This window comes from Bactrocera oleae, chromosome X, assembly GCF_042242935.1.
Source record: "Bactrocera oleae isolate idBacOlea1 chromosome X, idBacOlea1, whole genome shotgun sequence".
NCBI lineage: Eukaryota > Metazoa > Arthropoda > Insecta > Diptera > Tephritidae > Bactrocera > Bactrocera oleae.
Genome location: NC_091541.1, coordinates 31,055,796 through 31,075,334, shown reverse-complemented (window position 1 = coordinate 31,075,334; position 19,539 = coordinate 31,055,796). Strand labels below are relative to the sequence as shown.

At 30.7% G+C, this 19,539-nt stretch overlaps 1 protein-coding gene and 1 long non-coding RNA gene across 14 annotated transcripts in view; one reads left to right on the top strand and one right to left on the bottom strand.

Moving 5' to 3' along the window:
• The window catches only part of LOC138858020 (uncharacterized), a 98,477-nt gene that overhangs the window by 683 nt on the left and 78,255 nt on the right, over positions 1-19,539 (top strand). The window lies entirely within an intron of this gene.
• The window catches only part of CaMKII (Calcium/calmodulin-dependent protein kinase II), a 111,771-nt gene that overhangs the window by 35,367 nt on the left and 56,865 nt on the right, over positions 1-19,539 (bottom strand). For 6 of the 13 annotated variants that reach the window (XM_036367078.2, XM_070112467.1, XM_036367080.2 and 3 more), the window contains exons 11-13: positions 17,357-17,413; positions 12,104-12,583; positions 11,321-11,555 (exon numbers count right to left, since the gene is read on the bottom strand). The exons of 2 other annotated variants lie outside the window; for them this stretch is intronic. In XM_036367078.2, coding sequence (XP_036222971.1) covers positions 11,506-11,555; positions 12,104-12,583; positions 17,357-17,413 — 587 coding nt within the window. In that variant the 3' untranslated portion in view covers positions 11,321-11,505. Of the gene's footprint in view, positions 1-7,465; positions 7,529-11,320; positions 11,556-12,103; positions 12,584-17,356; positions 17,414-19,539 lie in introns of those variants that run through there. 5 more of the 13 variants (XM_036367081.2, XM_036367084.2, XM_036367095.2 and 2 more) reach the window with 3 other exon arrangements.

Sequence of the window (19,539 nt, the reverse complement as noted above, 5' to 3'; positions counted from 1 at the left end):
AATAATTAGAAAACGATTGGTGATTTTTTAATGAAATTTTCAGGAGTTATAGTTCAAAACTTGTACTTTGAGAAAATATGTATGAATTTAAATAATTTTTTTTTTCAAATTGTTAATTAACTTTTAAGTTAAGAAATGAAAATTTCAATGACTTCTCCCTCAAAAAATTAAAGAGTTTTTTTTTTAGTGTTTTGCAATAAACATTCAAGTAACGTAATCCGCAAAAAAATTTGACTGATCGCGATTGGATTGAGCAAAAAAAAATTTTATGACGGGCGGTCAGCGCTGCCGGTATAGCGGTTTATGTTTATGCGGTTCGGCAACGCGACACTTAGAGTATTCATTTGTATGTTGGGATGATGGTCTCACATTTTGCTTGCAGTGAATTAGCATGAATGTGGTAGAACAATACAATTCATGTGAACGGACTATTTATTCAGGCCGAAAACCTGAAATTCTTGGTGAATTATCGGTGAATAAATGTCCTGAAGTCAACAAGCCTGAGAAGTCAAATGATGTTATCGAAGATGACAAAGAAAAAGATCCTTCTTTTCATTGCAAACCGGTAGATAACAAATTAAACTTTGATAAGGTTAATAAATTTTTAACGAAAATTGGTGAACCTCCAATCAACACCAAGAGAGTCTCAAGTAATAAAGAATGTCAAAACGTTTTAACATTTGTTGTGTGTGAATTTACGGATAATATTAACAATGTAAATAGTGAAATTGATCCAAAAGAGCTTTTACTTAATAAAATTCAGGTTTTGACTACGCTTCCTACAGATTGGTCGATTAAAATGATAAGGAAAGAGTTTAAAGTTTCCAAACGAATGGTGACAACTGCAAAAAAATACGACAAGAACGAGGATTCGCATCGCAACCTATGATTAAGAGAGGAAAATCTCTAAACATTGAAACCCTCGATCGTATTGAAGCTTTCTATCTATCCGATGATGTCAGCCGCGTAATGCCTGGTATGAAAGATTATATTCCGGTGATTGAAAATGGGAAGAAAATCCAAAAACAAAAACGATTATTATTATATAATGTTCACGAAATACACAAAAAATTATAAGAAGCTTATCCTGACGAAAAGATTGGACTATCCAAATTTCAAAAACTCCGACCTCGGGAATGTATATCTGCTGGCAAAAGTGAAACTCATAATGTGGGTGTGTGTAAAATCCATCAAAATTTCAAATTGAAATTAGCTGGATTTAAAAATGAATTAAAAAAGAGGGGACTATTATTTCAGAAAGCTCAAATGATTTAATTAAAAGCTCTGTTTGCCAAGAGTCTGCATCATTGTGTTAATTTTCAAAGTGTACTACGTGTCCAGGAAGTGATAGTATTATAAACAAATTGGAACTATTGCTTAATAACCATGAAATAAATGAAATTACATACAGCCAATGGAAAAGTACTGATAGGTAAAGAAATTTTCACTAAAATCTTCTTCTTTTCTTTTAAAATTTTTGTAATTATTGTCATCAAATAATTTTTATATCTACGCCACTGAGTAATTAATATTCTTTATATTTTGTTACGAAATCTACATATTAATAATGAAATTATTAGATTTTGTATGTTTAAATTGTTAATTCTTTTGATTATCCATTTTTTTATTATTATTTAATTCAGTTAATTTATTTTGAATTTTTTTGAACTGAAATCATTGAAGAAACGAAGACAAAAGAAGATTTTCTTTATGATTTAAGACAAAAATGGCCTGAATTGTTGAGACATGATTTTCTTGCACGATCTCAAGCGTCATATTTTACTGACAAGAAAGAATCTGTTGAGGATGGAGAATTTATCGTTTGCCTTTATTTTTCTGAAAATTATACTTTAACTGTTCAAAATGCCATCCAATCTCATCATTGGAATACCAGTCTTATAGCCTGACTACCTCACCCTTACATTGTGTACTATAGAGAAAATGAAGAGATGAAACATATAAACTACGTTGTAATTTCGGAAAAAGTTAGTCACGACGCGAGCTCAGTTTACCTTTTTAATTTTAAATTGATATAATTTCTAAAAAATAAGTTTGGACACGTAAAATAAAAAAGATTTCCTATTTTTTGGACGGAGCTGCTTCTCAGTACAAAAATAAGTATAATTTTGTGAATTTAATAAATCATAAAAAAGATTTCAACGTGGACGCGGAATGGAATTTTTTTGCTACTTCTCATGGGAAAGGAGCATGTGATGGTTCGTGCAAGTCTTCAACGGGAAAGCGATAAGCACATAACTAATGCAACTTCATTATTTGAATGGGGTAAGAATTCATTTAAAAAAATTAACTTTGGTTTTTGCTCTCAAGAAGATCATGACTCCTATGAGAAGATGTTTAAATTACGTTATGACCGATGTGTAACCATAAAAAATACACGCCAATATCATCATTAAAGAGCTCTAATAATACATCACTCGAGTGCAAATTTTCGCCAAAGACATTAAAATCGTTAAAAATAAAGTTAAAAAAAAGATATAAAGCAATACGTATAAGTTATAAGAATTAATTTAACAATTATTTAACTTCTTTGTTTTTTTATTCATGAAAAAATATTTAATTTATTACATTTCATTTTTTAAAATAAAATTAATCATAAAATAACGATATTTTTAATTAAAACATGAGTATTATTCCTTATTTATAATTACTAAGTAACTCTAAAGATAAGTCAATGACTAAGATACTCAAAAATATTCAATATAAAGAAATTATATTATTATTATTATTTAGTTCGAATATCATTTTATTTAAAACAACAATTGTAATGTTAATTGAATGTTTTATAATGAATAGAAAAAAATATGGGGTGAAAAAATTATGAATTTTTAATACTTAAAGAATAGGAAATTCCAGTTAAAAATTTGGCCTTGAAATATTAATAGCGGGTATTCAATACATTCTGGTGGATTAGGGAATTCCCGTCTTAAGTATTTCTTTGAAACTATTAAGCGGGTAGGTATTATGCATATTGTTCTACCACATTCATGCTAATTCACTGTAAGCAAAATGTGAGACCATCATCCCAACATACAAATGAAATATGCAACACACTCTAAGTGTCGCGCTGCCGAACCGCACAAACATAAACCGCTATACCGGCAGCGCTGACTACCCGTCATAAAAAATTTTTTTTGCTTAATCTAATCGCGATCAGTCAATTTTTTTGCGGATTTCGTTACTTTAATGTTTATTGCAAAACACTAAAAAAAAAACTCTTTAATTTTTTGAGGGAGAAGTCATTGAAATTTTCATTTCTTAACTTAAAAGATAATTAACAATTTGAAAAAAAAATTATTTGAATTCATACATATTTTCTTAAAGTACAAGTTTTGAACTATAACTCCTGAAAATTTCATTAAAAAATCACCAATCGTTTTCTAATTATTAATTTTTTAACTAAAAGTAGTAAAAATTTTCAATTACAAAAAAATTATTGTTATAATTAAAATTAAAAAAAAATAAGCGGGGGATTACGTGCTCATGATGACTACTTTATGAAAAAATACTCACATTCAAATTCGATGATCAAGTGGAAAATGGGTGGTCCACTTGACGTGTTTTTACTCATATGTTATTAGTATTTATTCCATTTCATACAAAAAGTATATCTTCAACAAGGAAAGTTCTTGCCTCTCATATTTTAAGTAAGATGTAAGAAAAAAAATATTATTGTAGTTGATTAAAAGATCAAAGAAAGCTTTCAATTGTCTAAGAATTGAATATCGAAATGGAAAGTAATAGTCCACTATAGAACAGCTAAATGCACGTGAAATAATGTAATTAAAAGAAGAAAAAACGGTAGCTTCGGTTGCACAGAAGCTTCCGACATTTGACACGAATTATTGTCTAAAGCAATGGTACAATATCCGAACAAATTCATCAGATTGGACGACCGATCTAAACGAAGTTCTTTTTTATTTGTATACCCTTCGCAATATATACCCTTCGCAATATATACCCTTCTCTATAGCATATAGCGGTCATATAAAGCAATGTAAGCTATTTGCTATAGGGATCCTATCTGAACAATTCCTTCGAAGAATGCATCATTGCCCCATGCAATCAGTCATGCCCAATTTCTTGAAGATATCTCGTCAAATTAAAAAGCTTTCCAAACAAGCACTTTATTCCCATCGTTCAGTTTGTATGGCAGCTATATGAGAGTACCGTTCGGACAAATGAGCAGCTTCTTGGTGAAAAGGGTGCAAAATTTTAATTTTTTTGTGAATTTCGTTTTGAACTATATTTTTCTCAGTTTTGAGCGGTAGAGATATAGACCTTTGAAACGTTTCTAAGTATACCGAGTCACATTAGTACAACTTAATTCTCTGAAAATTAAATTTTTTGACTGGAATTACCTCAAAAGGCTAAGAGCTTATGCATCTTACAATCACATTTCCCTACTTAATTAAGATTATACTTTTGCACCATGAGTTATATTAAAAGCACTACAGGGAGATAGATTGAAGCTTCCCATACATAACCAATATTAGTATTATTTACTGCATTGCATAGAGAGCAGCTCATATACCATTTCTGTGAAACTCTGCATCATGGCAACTCTTATCACAAAAACTATTTTAATTAACTTCATTTCGATACTTTTATTTCTGTGTTACTTTGTCTTATACATTTTTTAATTTCAAATGTTCAACCGGTGTCAACCTTCTGACCTTTTTGTTCTTGTTTCATGTCATCAAAAAAAAAAACATGCGTAACATTAACAAAAAAAAAAAAAAAATAGTAATTTCGGTTGAACCTTCACAAATACAAAATATTCCTCACAAGAACTTGACTTTGATCGGTCAGTTTGTACGACAGCTATATGCTATAATGACCCGATCTGAACATTTTCTTCGGAGATAACACCATTATCTTAGAAAATAACTCATGCCACATTTCGTGAAGATATTTCCTCAAACGAAAAAGTTTTCTTTAGTTCAGTTTGTATGACAGCTATATGCTGTCCGATCTGAACAATTTCTTCGGAGATTGCACTATTGCCTTAGACAATAACACATGCCAAATTTCGTGAAGATAGCTTTTCATACAAACACTGGATTCCAATCGTTCGGTTTTCCATACAAGGACTTGATTTTGATTGGTCAGGTTATATGACTGACATATCCTTCCGACAAATCAGCAGTTTCATGGTAAGAAAATTACGTATGTAAAATTTCAGTCCGATATCTCAAAAACTGAGGGGCTAGTTCGGGTTTATACAGACGTACGGACAGACGGACATGGCTAAATCGTTTCAGCTCGCCATGCTGATCATTTATATATAGACTTTATAGGGTCTTCGAAGTTTCCTTCTGGGTGTTACAAACATCGTAGCAAACTTAATACACCCTGTTCAGGGTATAAAAACTCCACTTTTCAGAAAAGATGAATCTTTCACAAATTTTGTAAACGTGCTCGAAAATATCCTTAAAAGACGTATTTCTCGAATATAGGTATATAAAGAGTATTCTTAAAAGATTTGCGAAAACCTGAACATTAAGTTATAAAGATATACATATGTATATACAATAGTATGTAAGTACATCGAATCAAGTAGCGTAGTAGTATGCTAGCACGTTGCCTAAAATTCTCAAGTAATAACAAATCTTCAATTTCATATATTTTTTGTATAGTCTCATTAAAATTCGGCCCTATTCTCGTTTTCGTTTTAATTGTCGTTTCCAAGTTGTTGTCGTTGTTATCGTCGCTTCATTTCTATATTCGTATTCTTGAAGTATGATACGCCAATGAAAAGTTATCGAAATTTTTAAATTAAAATGAAGATAGTACGATAACGCCCAATAGCGCCATTGTATCTGACGCTGTTAATTGGTGTTTTAAAGAAAATATTTGAATATTTTTGTGAATTTAAGTACATAATAAATAAGACAATAATTATAATAATATTTAATTTATGCCAACCGTCTCCATCGCGACATGATGGTGCATTAAGTTTTTTCGAAATATCCCTCCAAAAAGTATCGAAATTCAATGGTTTTATTCCCTTTCTTAAATCTTTGGATGCATATATGTGTATAGTGTCCTATAGCTCTGCAGGGCATCAAAGTGCCACAATGAAACTCTTATATTTATTTCGATCTTGTGCTAGTCTCTTTATTTGACCAACTTGAATAAAATAGTCTCCCAAAAACACAACAATCGATAGTTAAAGTCGCCTGAATTTTGCGGTCCGAAACAAGCAGCTACCAAACTAATTGTAATATATCGTTTGAACATCAAAAATATGTCAAAGGATGTAATTTTGAAGAACACCGTTAAATGAATCTAGTTGATGCCAAATTTCACTCATTTGGATGACATTTTCCGTTTATTCTCATTGTTTACGGGAACTACGTTATGCCCATTATCAATAGTGCAACTTTATAAAAAAATAATAGTTTTACACTTTAGGTACCCAAAGCATTATACTTTATGTGCACAAAACCTAAACTTCTTGACTTGACATAACCATACACAACACCATACAAATACGAAATATACACAGTTGCATTTACACGAAAAATATATAATATTATATACAATTTTTATTTATGTTAAAAAACTACAAATATTAACTAACTACATACATGTATATATACTAGGGCGGAGTAATTTTCATTAAATAATAATTTCTTTTATTGGTATTGAGTAATTGGATGAGATTGAATAAATCAGATAAGAGCAAGATTAGATTTTGGTTTTGGAGTTTAATTTAATAGCAAAAATTTTATTAAGAATTAAAAATTGATTAAATATAAATCATTTAGTATAAATCATAATATCGTAAGTTTGCCGACCAGTGCTCTAGAGTATTGAAGACTGTGCGAACTCTAGTTCGAAATAGTAGAACACAAAGTACGCAAACTCGAAAAAATATTAATTTTATAACAATTTCTTTTTTAATTCTAAATTATACGCTTGGGACTAAATTTATTTTAAATCCGGTAATCTATAAAAATTTAAATTTATTATATTTATATATTTGAATTATATTTATTTTTTAATCCCATATTTGGAATAACAAAATAAAAAAAAATGAATGTTAATTCAATCATATTTAATGCAGTATTTGTAATCCTGCGAATATCCAATGAATTTCAGCTGTTTGGGAGTAGTAATCAGATTGTTTGTATCTTATACAATTGCTGGCCATTGCGTTCATACTCGGTTAGAATAGTCGATTCTACGCATGTGAATTGCGATACTTTCATATGCCAAGGAATTTCAACTTTAGAATATGATGTCTAATTCGGAATGTTTACGCTGTACAAAACTTACTGCGTCGTAATACATAAAGACGAATAATTCTATGATGGTTTTGTACATCATTTGATAACTTGTTTTTACGCAGCGATAAATTATTGTACATATTTATGTACAAAGAAATGGTTAATTAGTGGTTGTTTTACAAACATGCAAAAATAAAGCAATTTTTACGTACCTGTGCATTGAGAATTAGATGACATTTGTTGTGAAGTTTTCGCTGGACAGACAATCCTTATTTCTAATATCAGTCGTTCAATAAATAAACCAATCAATTGACCAAGTTTGTTTTAAATTATTCAATTAGTCAAATATGTTGTTGAAATAAATTTTTATATTTCAAAATATTCGTTTGAGGTATAATTTGCAAAAAAAAAAATAAGAGAAAAATCGTTAGTTAAAAGCATGTTCATCCTAAACTGCACATTAAATTTTTTTGTTCGCGTATTACGTTTAATTATTTATTTTTTGTTACTAATTATGATTTGATTATCGACAATATCGTTTTTTTATGTGTTTTATACAGTCAGTTGAGTCATTGCTGTGGAGCTGAATATGAATGTATGTTGAATGCACCCATGTACGAGTATATAAATATATACTTGTATACTAATATTTAACGTAAATCAAAAATCAAGCAAGCTGAATAGAAAGAACTAAAGTTATAGTACTTTTAACTACTAGAATGTTCCATTAATCGCTTTCCAATGCCAAACGACTTACCAATAGAAAGATAAATGTAAAAAACGAATTTATACATACAGGCGGAAATACAAATCAAGTTATAAAAACCATTTCAAACCATTACGCTATCAAAATTGAATATAATTTTCATTAAACGATAAATGATATGAATAGGTTCAACCTTGCAGCAAGACTTCTAAAGTAGTAATCTTGTGTTATACCATTCGACAAGAATTGAATGCAGGTTATGCTCCAAACAATAATAGAATGCACCGTAAGTTCTTACCAGAAAGTCGCATTGTTAATAAGGACAAGATAAAATATGCCCAAAAACATTTTTTATAATTGAAGAATGTATATGATATAGTAATTAAAAAAATGGATCAGAATATCAGAAGAGAAAATTCGAATTATAATTATTTTATTTAATTATTTGATCTCAAGTCTCAAAGAATTAATCTCATGAAATTATATCCAAATTAACATAAACTTTTTTAATTAAAACATAAATTAACGAATTTAATCGAAAACATAAAAAAGAGCTTTAATTTGGCTGAAGCTATAATGCAGGTTATATGTATAACCAAATTTGAAAAAGTAACCGGCAAACCTTTATCTTGAGTTTGATCGGTCAGTTTAAATGGCTTCAGTGGTCGAATCCGAACAATATATTCGGAGAATGTAGCATTGTCCTGAACAATAATCTGTGTCGATAAATGAGTAGCTTCTTAGGGAGATCGACAACTCAAAAATATTAAATTAAATATGTATATACATTTGTATACTCAAACATGGCTAAATATTAATATACCCACTCCAGGGTATAATTAGGGGCACTCGTGGTGATAAATCATTCTTTGTTTTTGGATATTTCTATTGTATATACCTTTAAAAATAGTATAATATACTAAAATTTTTAAAGAATATTTCGAATATTTTTTTAGTTGAGTTTAAAGCATTTTACTCAATAGGACATTTTTGAAATTGACTGCAGTCATCCGATTGCTTTATTATTGTTATTTTTTTTTTTTTTTGGAGTTTTGTACATATTTCATTTACAGTGTTCAGTCTTTTGTTCGTATGGAACGTGTAATTTCGGTGGGCCAAAAATCACCTAATATTTGATAAAATTTTGAAAATGTATTCCCAAATCTGCCATTTAGTTAATATTCAATTTTATTTTGTTTTGATCCACGATGAAGGCCGCAATCACTGCAGCGGTCGAGGACACTTTTTTAGTAACTAAACAGCGTTTTTTTAAATCGCACATTACGGCGTAGACCGATTGCTTCCATACTTAGAACAACAGTATGGTTTCATTTAAATATCATTGAAATATCTCAGAGATTTACTGATATTTTCGCCAAGAAATCTGCCATAGTCACTGAGGTCCATACATTCAGTCAAAACTAGTTAAAGAGTGCATTACCGCGTTAGTAATATCATCGAGTTTCTTCCATATTAGATGGCTGCCCGGTCACAGCGGAATCGCCGGAAACTGCAAAGCCGATGAGCTTGTTAAGGTGGGCACCCTTAGTCCAACTTCATGCGATCCGAAGCGGGTCGATTTTCCGATGTTTTCTTGCATTCTAACGCTGGTCAACAATGCGTGTGAGCCGTAAGAAGTCATCCGAACTACTTGCTCTTATCAAAGTCAATTTCGACGTAATTATAGGTGTTCTGACTGGGGAAGGACCAATAAGTTCACACGCGGTGTGACTAAATATTTTGTCGGACGCTCCTTTCCAAAGCTGTATGAGGAAGGCGAGTTGGAATGATCATGTAATTTTCTCCTCTATTTCCTGGCTTTTACTGACTGAGAGTGAAATATCTCGGTAGACACACTGTCGGCAAACTTAGCGAAGTGGCTGGGATGGATACTAATTGCCTTAACAAAATAAGCTCAAAACGCTTCGTCAACCTATGAGGTAGTGTTGAAAGTTTTGGGAGTTTATGGGTAACAATCGATCCTAGTTAACCTAGTTCCGCGATATCCCCGTCAAATCGTTCGGATGTTCGCCACTTTCGCACTTTAAGTGATATAGCATTTTAACTATTAGCTCCAACGTTACATAATTAAGTTAGTAAAATGAAAGAAATGAAAGTGCGTCTAAAGTTTTGTAAGGAACATAAAAACTGGTCCGTTAAAGATGGGGAAAAAAATTATATGGTTGGATAAAACAAAAATCAATCCTTACCAATTGGATGGTAAACAGTAATACTGGCGTCTTTCACATTAAAAACTTCGAAAACATCATGTGCGACAGACTATAAAACATGGTGGAGGCGTTTTCATGCTATCGGGGTGCTTCACTTGTTCCGTTAGTCAAAATTTTTGGAAAGAAGACTATTTGAATATTTTACAGTCAAAATTTTATGGACAGAGGGAGAGATCGTTTTCCAATGGGATAACCATTCGAAGCACATTTCCAAAATTATTACTGGCTGGCTCCAATGTCAACGATTTGCCAGCACAAAATTCCCTAAATTTCTTAACCCGATTGAAAATTGTTCAAAGAAGAGATTGTGCAATTGCCGAACAGCGTCGAGCAATATGGAGCAGAGGCCATTGAACCAAATATTAAAAAAAATCAATTTGAAACCATTTACTTTTTATGAGCAAAACTGTACTTAATGAGTATGTTTTAGTTTTTGTTGTATTTTTCTTTGGTTTTTGTTATGAAACTCAAATTTATTTTACAATAAATATCCTTAAAATGAAAGAAAAACTTTCATTTGACAAAGGTTATCCGTGTTTTTCTTTTGCAGCGCAGTTAAACCTAAGCAACTTTTTTTAAAGCGACTAAGAAGTTGACTTTAATTAAATTTGTTTGAGAAAATTTTTTGTATTTTTTACAAACATTATTCTTGGTAAAAATTAGTAATATCAAATGAAAGAGGACATTTTCACTCACAATCGTACTGAATATAAGCGAAATCGGTTCGGTCTGTTAATAGAAAATAAATACTTCCAAGATCATTCAAAAAATAGCAATAACTTCTGAAAATTTTCGAACTTCGAAAAATAGTCAAAGTTGTATTCTTTATTCATTGTTTAGAGCCAAAAAACGTTTATTGTACGACAAAAGCTTGACCATCGAAAAAATGCAGGTACATTTGAGAGATTTTGGCTCTTACATTGTTTACATTTGACAAAAAATTTATTTGATCTTCAATGGTAACATTTTGAGTCAAACTTGTTTATGTCATATGGGTATTTTCCTACACAAAACACTCAAAAAACCCTTTTCGATTAAGAAGTCACTGTCATTGATAGTCGCATCAAACTTTTGAATATCCAAAATATAGCTTTGTAATAACTAAAAATGTAATAAAAAAATCTAATGAATTAAAGAAATATAACAATTTATTTAAAAAAATAATATAATTACATTATTGAAATTTCTTCGTTTATCCTACTTTCATTTAACACTTTTTTAAACCGCTAGACAATTTTTAAGTACAAACATTCATACCTATGTACATAATTTTTGAATATAGCGGTAGTTTGTATGTAGTCTTTTGGTGTGGTAACTACGTTTCAGTACTTTTGTGGCAGACACAACAAACGCGTAATATACGTTCTGTAAGCAAAAGTAAGAAAGAGTTTTATTTTAATTTTGGTCATATATGATAGAATTTGCATTAGAAATCGTTAGTTTGAAATGTTTAAGATCCCTGGGTAATTCAAGCAAGTAATTCACCTTTTTTCATTATACCGCTTCACTTAACTTTATTACGCAACAGTCAATCTTTTTAATTTTTTAAGATAACCCCAAAATATTCTTGTAGGTTTTTATATAGGAACGATCATTTTAGGTGAAATTTCATACAACTAATGAGCGAAGTTTTTAGCTGTTTAAGATAAATCATACTATTGTTTGTCCATCTTTTTTTCTGTATAATGATATTAGTCAAAAGTAGTTATAACAATTATTTCACGGATATTTGTAGATATATCCACTACTTTAAAAAGAACAACTAATTTTAGTTCCTATTCCAAAGCGGGATTAAAAATTAGCAGATTAAAACAAATTACACTATAATTTAGCAAATCATTCCTAATACTTTAAGGATAATGTATGCGAAATGTTAGTGGTATGCGAGGTGAACAGGTAAGAACATAACATACCTTTTAGACTCTCGATCTTTGGAAAATATGTATTTCGGCGATGTTGTGCGATTTCACCATCAACTGTAACATCCACACATTTTTTAAGAATGAACTTCCCGTTATGTTCATTGTCACCACACATGTTATTTGTAGCAAACAAATTAGGCAGCACGTTACCAACACCAAATATTTGTGATGAGGGCATACTAGCGTTACCATCGTACAAATCATTATCTATATTGGGTACAAAGCAATCTTGTTTCAAGGCAGATTCGCAGCTTTTACTGTTTTTGGAGCCATTATTGTTGGCGTTACCATTAACAGCAAGTGCAAAGCATCTCCCCACTTTTGATACATGCGACCGCAAAATAAATAAACTTAAGGGATCGTTAGCACTGTAGTCGCCAATAGCTGTTGATAATTGTGTGTCTTCCATTGCGGTTTCTCTATTTCGCCTGCGTTGTTGGATCAATCCAGCACCAGAAGGTTTGAAGGTGCCTGCAGTTCGGATAGCATATTTAAGAGTTGATTTAGATTAAAATTTTCTTGTTGATCCTGCGATATTGTGTAAAGCTCCTGCTATTAAAAATTACCCTTGCAGAGTACTGTGTCATAGCTAAAAATAATAGGCCCATCATCTATGCCAGTTATCTCAATAGCGAAAAAGTTTAATTAGTTCGCGTTCGACCATCCGAATAAGATTTAAATATTGTACAAGTTATCGCATACGCATTACAGCGTATGCCATTTCCTAATGTGTAAGTGTATATTTTCTATTAGTTTTATTTCGTTTGTTGCTGTTGATTCGCCTACCTATTATACCTCTATACACATACCTATTACAACAACAACTGAATAATTTCTAATAAACAGGGATGGGCACGACCAGTAGCGGAATAGTTGCCCACTTAGTGCTTCAAGCATTACAAGTAGATTTAGCGCTTTTTGAAAATTTAAACGCCAAAAAATTGTGCCTAGTGTCCTTTTTAGCGCTTTTTTTTGAACTCATAGATGGTTTTTAACCCTCTCTAGTAATTTTGGAATATTTGATTAAATAAAATCTATCTGTAGATGATACACAGGGGTGTTGTATTGTAGAATCTGATAGTTGTCGGAATCAGAATTGAAACCGATAAAAAAAAGGTACGTGTGGCACTTGGGGACTGCCGCGGTAAAGTTATTGCATAGCATTTTTAATTAACTTATGCAATTATATTTTTTTATTTATTTTTTATGCAGTATTTTTTGTCTTTGATATTAATTCAAGTAATACTTTTTAAGTGTGGTGACCGATAAGTAAACAATTTTTTTTCTTTTATTAAATAAATTAAAAGTTAATGTTTTTTAATATATTTTTATTATCTTACAATACATGTAGGTTATTCATGATTTTTTTTATCATTGAAAACAGGGATAAAGGGATGCCCAAATTATTCCAGTATGAAAGCGCCTCAAAATTTGCGTTTTTTATAACAATTTCCAATTTTTGGGAATATAAATTAAAATGCCCAACATTTATTAAGATTCAATATTATTATACATGTATCCGTTAAACATATGCAGAAACAATTTAAACCCTTTATTGTGATTTGGTTATATATTAAAACAATTGATTTTTGAATTTTCAATACTTAATCAAAAGAATAAATGTTTTTTATAATTTTCAAATGAAAATTAATACTACTAAGCATGGCGTCACAAAAGATTTCATCACATACATATCAATTTCGCGTTTTCTTTCATTTTCATTGTTTTCCAATTTTTGCTAGTGATCTTCAACAGCAGCAACAAATCTCTTTGTTCACATTCTGAAGGATTTCAATCTGGCCGTCCCTCTTTTTCCAATTGCTAAACATCAGACCTCCTGAAATTCGACAGTTGCCTGAGTTCCGGAGGTTTTGACGTTTAGCAATTGCGCTCTCATTTCCAGTGAGAGATGAATTGGCCATCTCTTTATCTCTGATTTAAACTATAGGTTTATGGTAACTGAAATAAGAAATATAAGTTTGAGACTTGATATCATCCCACATTTTTTTGTGGATTCTTGTGGATCATTATTTATTTTCAAATTCAACTTTTCCGAAAGAAAGTCAACCGCTCTTATTTTTTTATCAGCGAAAATACGCCTAAAAGTATGCAAACATTTTGCGCATATTTCATGAACGTGTTAAGTTTATTTCCGTTAAGAAATATCTTGATTCGGTCGCCGCGATAGAAGCTATGCAATAGCTAAAAAATGTAGTAGTTGTCATGAATTCAGATATTATTGGTTTGATGTTCGAAAAAGAAATTGTATCGGTTTTGGGGGTCACGGAAACCAATTTTATAGGTTTTGTTATCAGAAACAACAAGAAGATTGGAGCTGACTGATTTGAAAAGTATTGTAAGTTAAGAAAATAATTTATTTTATTATTACGACGGATATAAACGTATCTTTATTTCTAAAGAGGAAAACATAAGAATAAAACACAAAATGCCATAATTATTGTGTTCACGGAAAAAAATGCAGATAGTTTAAGAGGATATACAAAACGCAATAAACGTAATTTAGCGTCATAACAAATGCGTATTTGTTCAGTCGATAATGTGATATAAACCTGTAATATAAGCATGAGTACCCACAAGCTCTTACAAATAAGTGCAAGCTAAATTTCACATTCGATTCCCTGGTGCATCAAGTAGATTTCTGTGATTTCTTAATATCTTCCCTTTAGTTCAAGGCATATTTTTAAAAGCAAAATTCGAAAACGTTTATCTGTACTGTGTACTGTGTCACTAAATGAATTGCTCTACATAAAAAAAAGCTAAAAAAAAAGAGAAACCTGTTGTGACAATTAATATATAACAAATGATAATTTATATAACTTTTTCCAACTATAGCAAAGACATTTCTCAAGTTTTCCTAATTTCTTTGAAATTACTTGTAATTTGTAATATACCTACATTTTGAATGTGTAAAGGCTAATTTTCAAATATGTCTAATCATTATGAACGAATAACTTTGTTAGTAATACAAGTATTTTTACTTAATTCCTAGTTTTGGTGCATTTTTAAATTTGAAATTTGGCAACTATGATGGTTAGTGCTCTTTTTTTGTTCTTAGCTTGTTAGTGATTTTATTTTTGTATTATGTACATTAATACGCAAAGTGAAATAAAAAATTATAATGGGTATCTCGTCCACCATTATCATTTCCCTTATTAATTAATTAATGTTTGAAAATCTTGAAATTTTACGCCAAAACTCATCTTCGGACACAAACCGACTCTTCAGAATTCAGGTAGCGAGAAATAAACTGTTCAATGAGACGAACTTTTGGTGTCCGAATCATATCAAACAATGCCAATGCAGTTGGTCATCAAGACCACATCATTTGACTACGTTAGACCATTTTTTGTGGAGTACGACAAGTCAATGAATCCTTGCTGAAAACCCAGCTAAAACCCCACACTCGGAGCGTTATTGGCACATCAGGACAGCTGTTAAAGCAATAAACATAGTAAAGAATAGTAAAAAATTCCAGAAGATTTAAATAAAATATTTGCGTGAAGTAAAGACAAAGGTTGTCGATGTTTTGAGTATCTAATTTTTCAAGGGAAATAGATAATGCTTATCGTTATAACAATTATTTTCGTTCGAGTTTTGTCAAAATTTCAATATATAATCTTTTATTTAGAAAAATTTAAATTTCTTTTAAGTTGGCTTTTGCAATACACTGCTTCATCAATGTACATACATAAAATTTTTAAAAAATAAAGAGTAAAAGTAATACTTAGCTAAAAATAAAATTTAAAAAACACAATGAGAAATTCGTAATGAATAATTAATTAAATATACATTTGTTTATAGATTGGTTCAAATAAAAACTTGTTTATGTAAAAATGTTTAAGCATATTTCACCATAACATAAAAATTGGTGAACTTTGTAAATTAAAATTGTCAGCGTGGAATTTACAATTTTTTTCAATTACCGGTAAAATATGGTTTTGTAACACATATAATATATTATAGTAGACATGCGGTTTAATAAATATATATGTATATGAAAAAGTGTGCGAGCATGTGTTCAGTATATATAATGTATAATATTTTTGAGAGCATTTTTTTACGAAATAATTTATGTTGTAGGACAAATCTGCAACTAAATTTTAATTTGCAGAAACTGGCACCAACCTAATTATCGCGCATATATCTTATCTGTATGTACTTAAAAAAAATCACAAGCGATAATATTTTCCCTTAAACTGCAGTTACAAAAATTAAGATCGATCGTTAAAAAATGAGGAACAGAGCACCAAAAGGCTTTGATGCATACAATCATTAAAAGGGCAAACACAATATATTTGAACAACTTACTGGTAAGAACAGCACATTAGAAAATTCAACGACCTAGAGAAGATAATATACGCAGAGTTTGTGATGTACATTTTGATTTTAAGGTTGTATATCATCTTCGTTTTTGTTGTTTTAAATTTAAAATGACCTTTTCTTTTCTTTCATTATAGAAAAGCAACCATACCAATTTCATACATCATGTTTTAAATTTATTAGAGCTCTAGCTAATTCACATAGAACTTTTGATTCGCTTTGCGTCATACATTTGATTTAAAGAAAAGTTCGATATACGCTTTTATATGAGTACATTCATTTGAGGCTAAGCCCAGCAAAGTTTTGAGAGTTCTCATCTTTTTACGCTTTGCCAAGCAACAGTCTTCATTTTTATTGAAGAAAAACACTGAAAGCAAAGCGGTCATTGTGGCATAACCTTTGTTTCTTCGCCTCGTTGTGTTAGTATGACAGTTCATACTAAAAGCGAGAAAAATTGTATGTGAATGGGTAATTCCAAATTTTTTATCAAAACCACTGGCAACGGAGTAATTTAATATAAGTCGAGTTAGTTTTGAAATAAATGAGAACATATCAAACAACTGATGGCAAGAAATGTTTGACTTCATTCTCAACTCCACCGCAATATGTTAATATATGTTTTTATATTCAGTGGCATTTTAACTTAGTTTGTATATGCATATTTGTTGAACTGAAATTATGTAAGTGAATGTTTTCAAAAGGCAAATTTTTTTCTGTTAACATAAGCAATAATTAAGTAAAACAATATAACGGCAAATTGCGAGATTTTTTGGTTCAAAATTTTTAAATATGCAGTATAAGATAAGTTTTATATAATGATGTGAGTAATAATATGTATTTGTTGTCTATTTGCGGAATCAACTTTTTAGTTATTTTTTATGTAAACACATTTAACAAGATTACCTTCGGGCTCTTTTGATATGACTGTTGTGCTGCGATCAACAATTCCCTTTTTATCCTCTACAAAAGAAAAAAATTAAAAAAAGAATGGAAAATAAACAAATGGTAATAGTGTTTCTGTTGCACTTACAGCTGGTTAATTTTTTTGCTTAACAGTTTAATTTTTTCTAAAACTAATTTTTGTTATAACTTTCAGCATTCGGATTACCTATACTTTCTTCAAAGCAAATGCATGCCATATTTCTCAAAAATTGTTCTTTTGAATTATCAACCGCCAGATTAGCGCGATGGGAAAATTAATAAAAAATTACATCGGATTGTATTAATACAACTATTTAACTATTTGTTTTATAAAAAAAAGCAAACCAATTACAAGGATAATAATATAAAATACCATTTATGTTCAACATAAAGGCGAAAAATAACTCGACTAAATGATGAATGTCTTAATTTTTAAATATGCTTTTGCATTATTATAACTTTATTGAACTTGAGGACAATTTCTAGAAACACATCCGTCATTCCCTCCCAAGCGCTAACATGCCGTTATAATTTTTCTAGTATAGAAGCGAATAATTACTAATATTCAACATATTCAACAAAATACATGAACTTAGTTAAAACAAAAATCTGCACTTTCCTTTACACTTTCGCAACATGTTGCACAAAAGTATAATACCTTTTCTTACCTAGCGACCGAAAATTACGTGAGACTGATATAAGTAAAGAAAATGGAACGACGTATTTACGTAAAAGAGGCATATTAATATTACTTTCGAAATAAAAAGCAACAACAAACACTATTAAGAAAAATATAATAAAAACAAGAAATAACGTGACTTCTGCTACAAAAACTTAATTTTGATCGATCAGTTTGTATGACGGCGATGACTAATAGTGGTCCGATATCGACAAATGATTAGACAACAAATGCATAAATACCATGCAGAATAATATGATTTGAAATACCTAAGAAATGCTCATGGCGACTCTACAATAAAAATTAAGAGCGGGTTAAGATATAATATTATTGAAATAATGCAATATTATTGATATAATAAAACAGGTGGCTTGCATTAATGTTAAATGCATTTAATTTGATATTGCAGTGTATTTTCCACCACGATTTTGTTTCAAAGAACAAGATCACTACAACTTTTATAGAAAACTTTGCTGTTAACTTATTGCTGGTGGAGATTATAATGCCAACACCCTTCGTGGGGCTCAAGTTTGGCCAATCCCAAAGGAAGAGAGCTATATGAATGCATAAATATCAGTAATTTTTCAGCACTATCTACGGGGAAACCCACATATTGGCCTTCAGACTTCCGCCAAATACCGAATATTCTAGAGTTCGCAGTTTATTTTCGAGTACGACGAGATCATTTAGATATTTCGGACAACTATCACTTAAGTTCAGACCATTCGCCAATTATAATTTCAATAGCCACTGCTCTTCCAGCACTATTAAACAAATATAAAATTGTCACATCTAGGACAAAGATTTTGTTATTTAAAGATTGGATAAATAAATACAAATATATCTTTTAAAACTGATTTAGAAGTGGATACGGCTGTGGAGTCACTCGTTTCTACGGAAAAAATTTCGCGGATATCCCACCATACAGTCGGTAGAAGCGGCTTCCAGCATTAACGTCGCTTTGTCCCATCATAAGTACTCGTCTTACGCTCTTCGCTTGCGCTTAGTGACAATCCGTGTGTATACATATACGATCACTTACACTCTACGCGCACATGCTACGGGTTTGCTCATATCTGCTTATAACAAGCGAAAGCTTCGAAAAAATTAGCAAACCAGTAGGTGTCTAAATGATAAAACCAGAAGCAATACAACATCACACCAACTTAAAAAACGCTTCTTGTATAAGCAATTGAGCAACGTCTAAGTTTTTCAAAAGTCTGGATCTGGATCAAAATACAGACTTAAAAAAGTCACCCCGTTTTAGCACTAATTTACAATACAATGTTGAGGTTGGACCACTTTTCTACACAATGGAGGTGTGCGGAAGCTAGATTGATTCCAAAACCAAATAACCTAATAATATTACCTCGTCCTACCGTCTTATTAGCATGATGGTGACATTTTCCAAAGTATTCAAAAGAATTGTTATGAGTAGATAGTTACCAATTTGAAGGAAAAATATAACATCAGTTTGAGTTTAGGA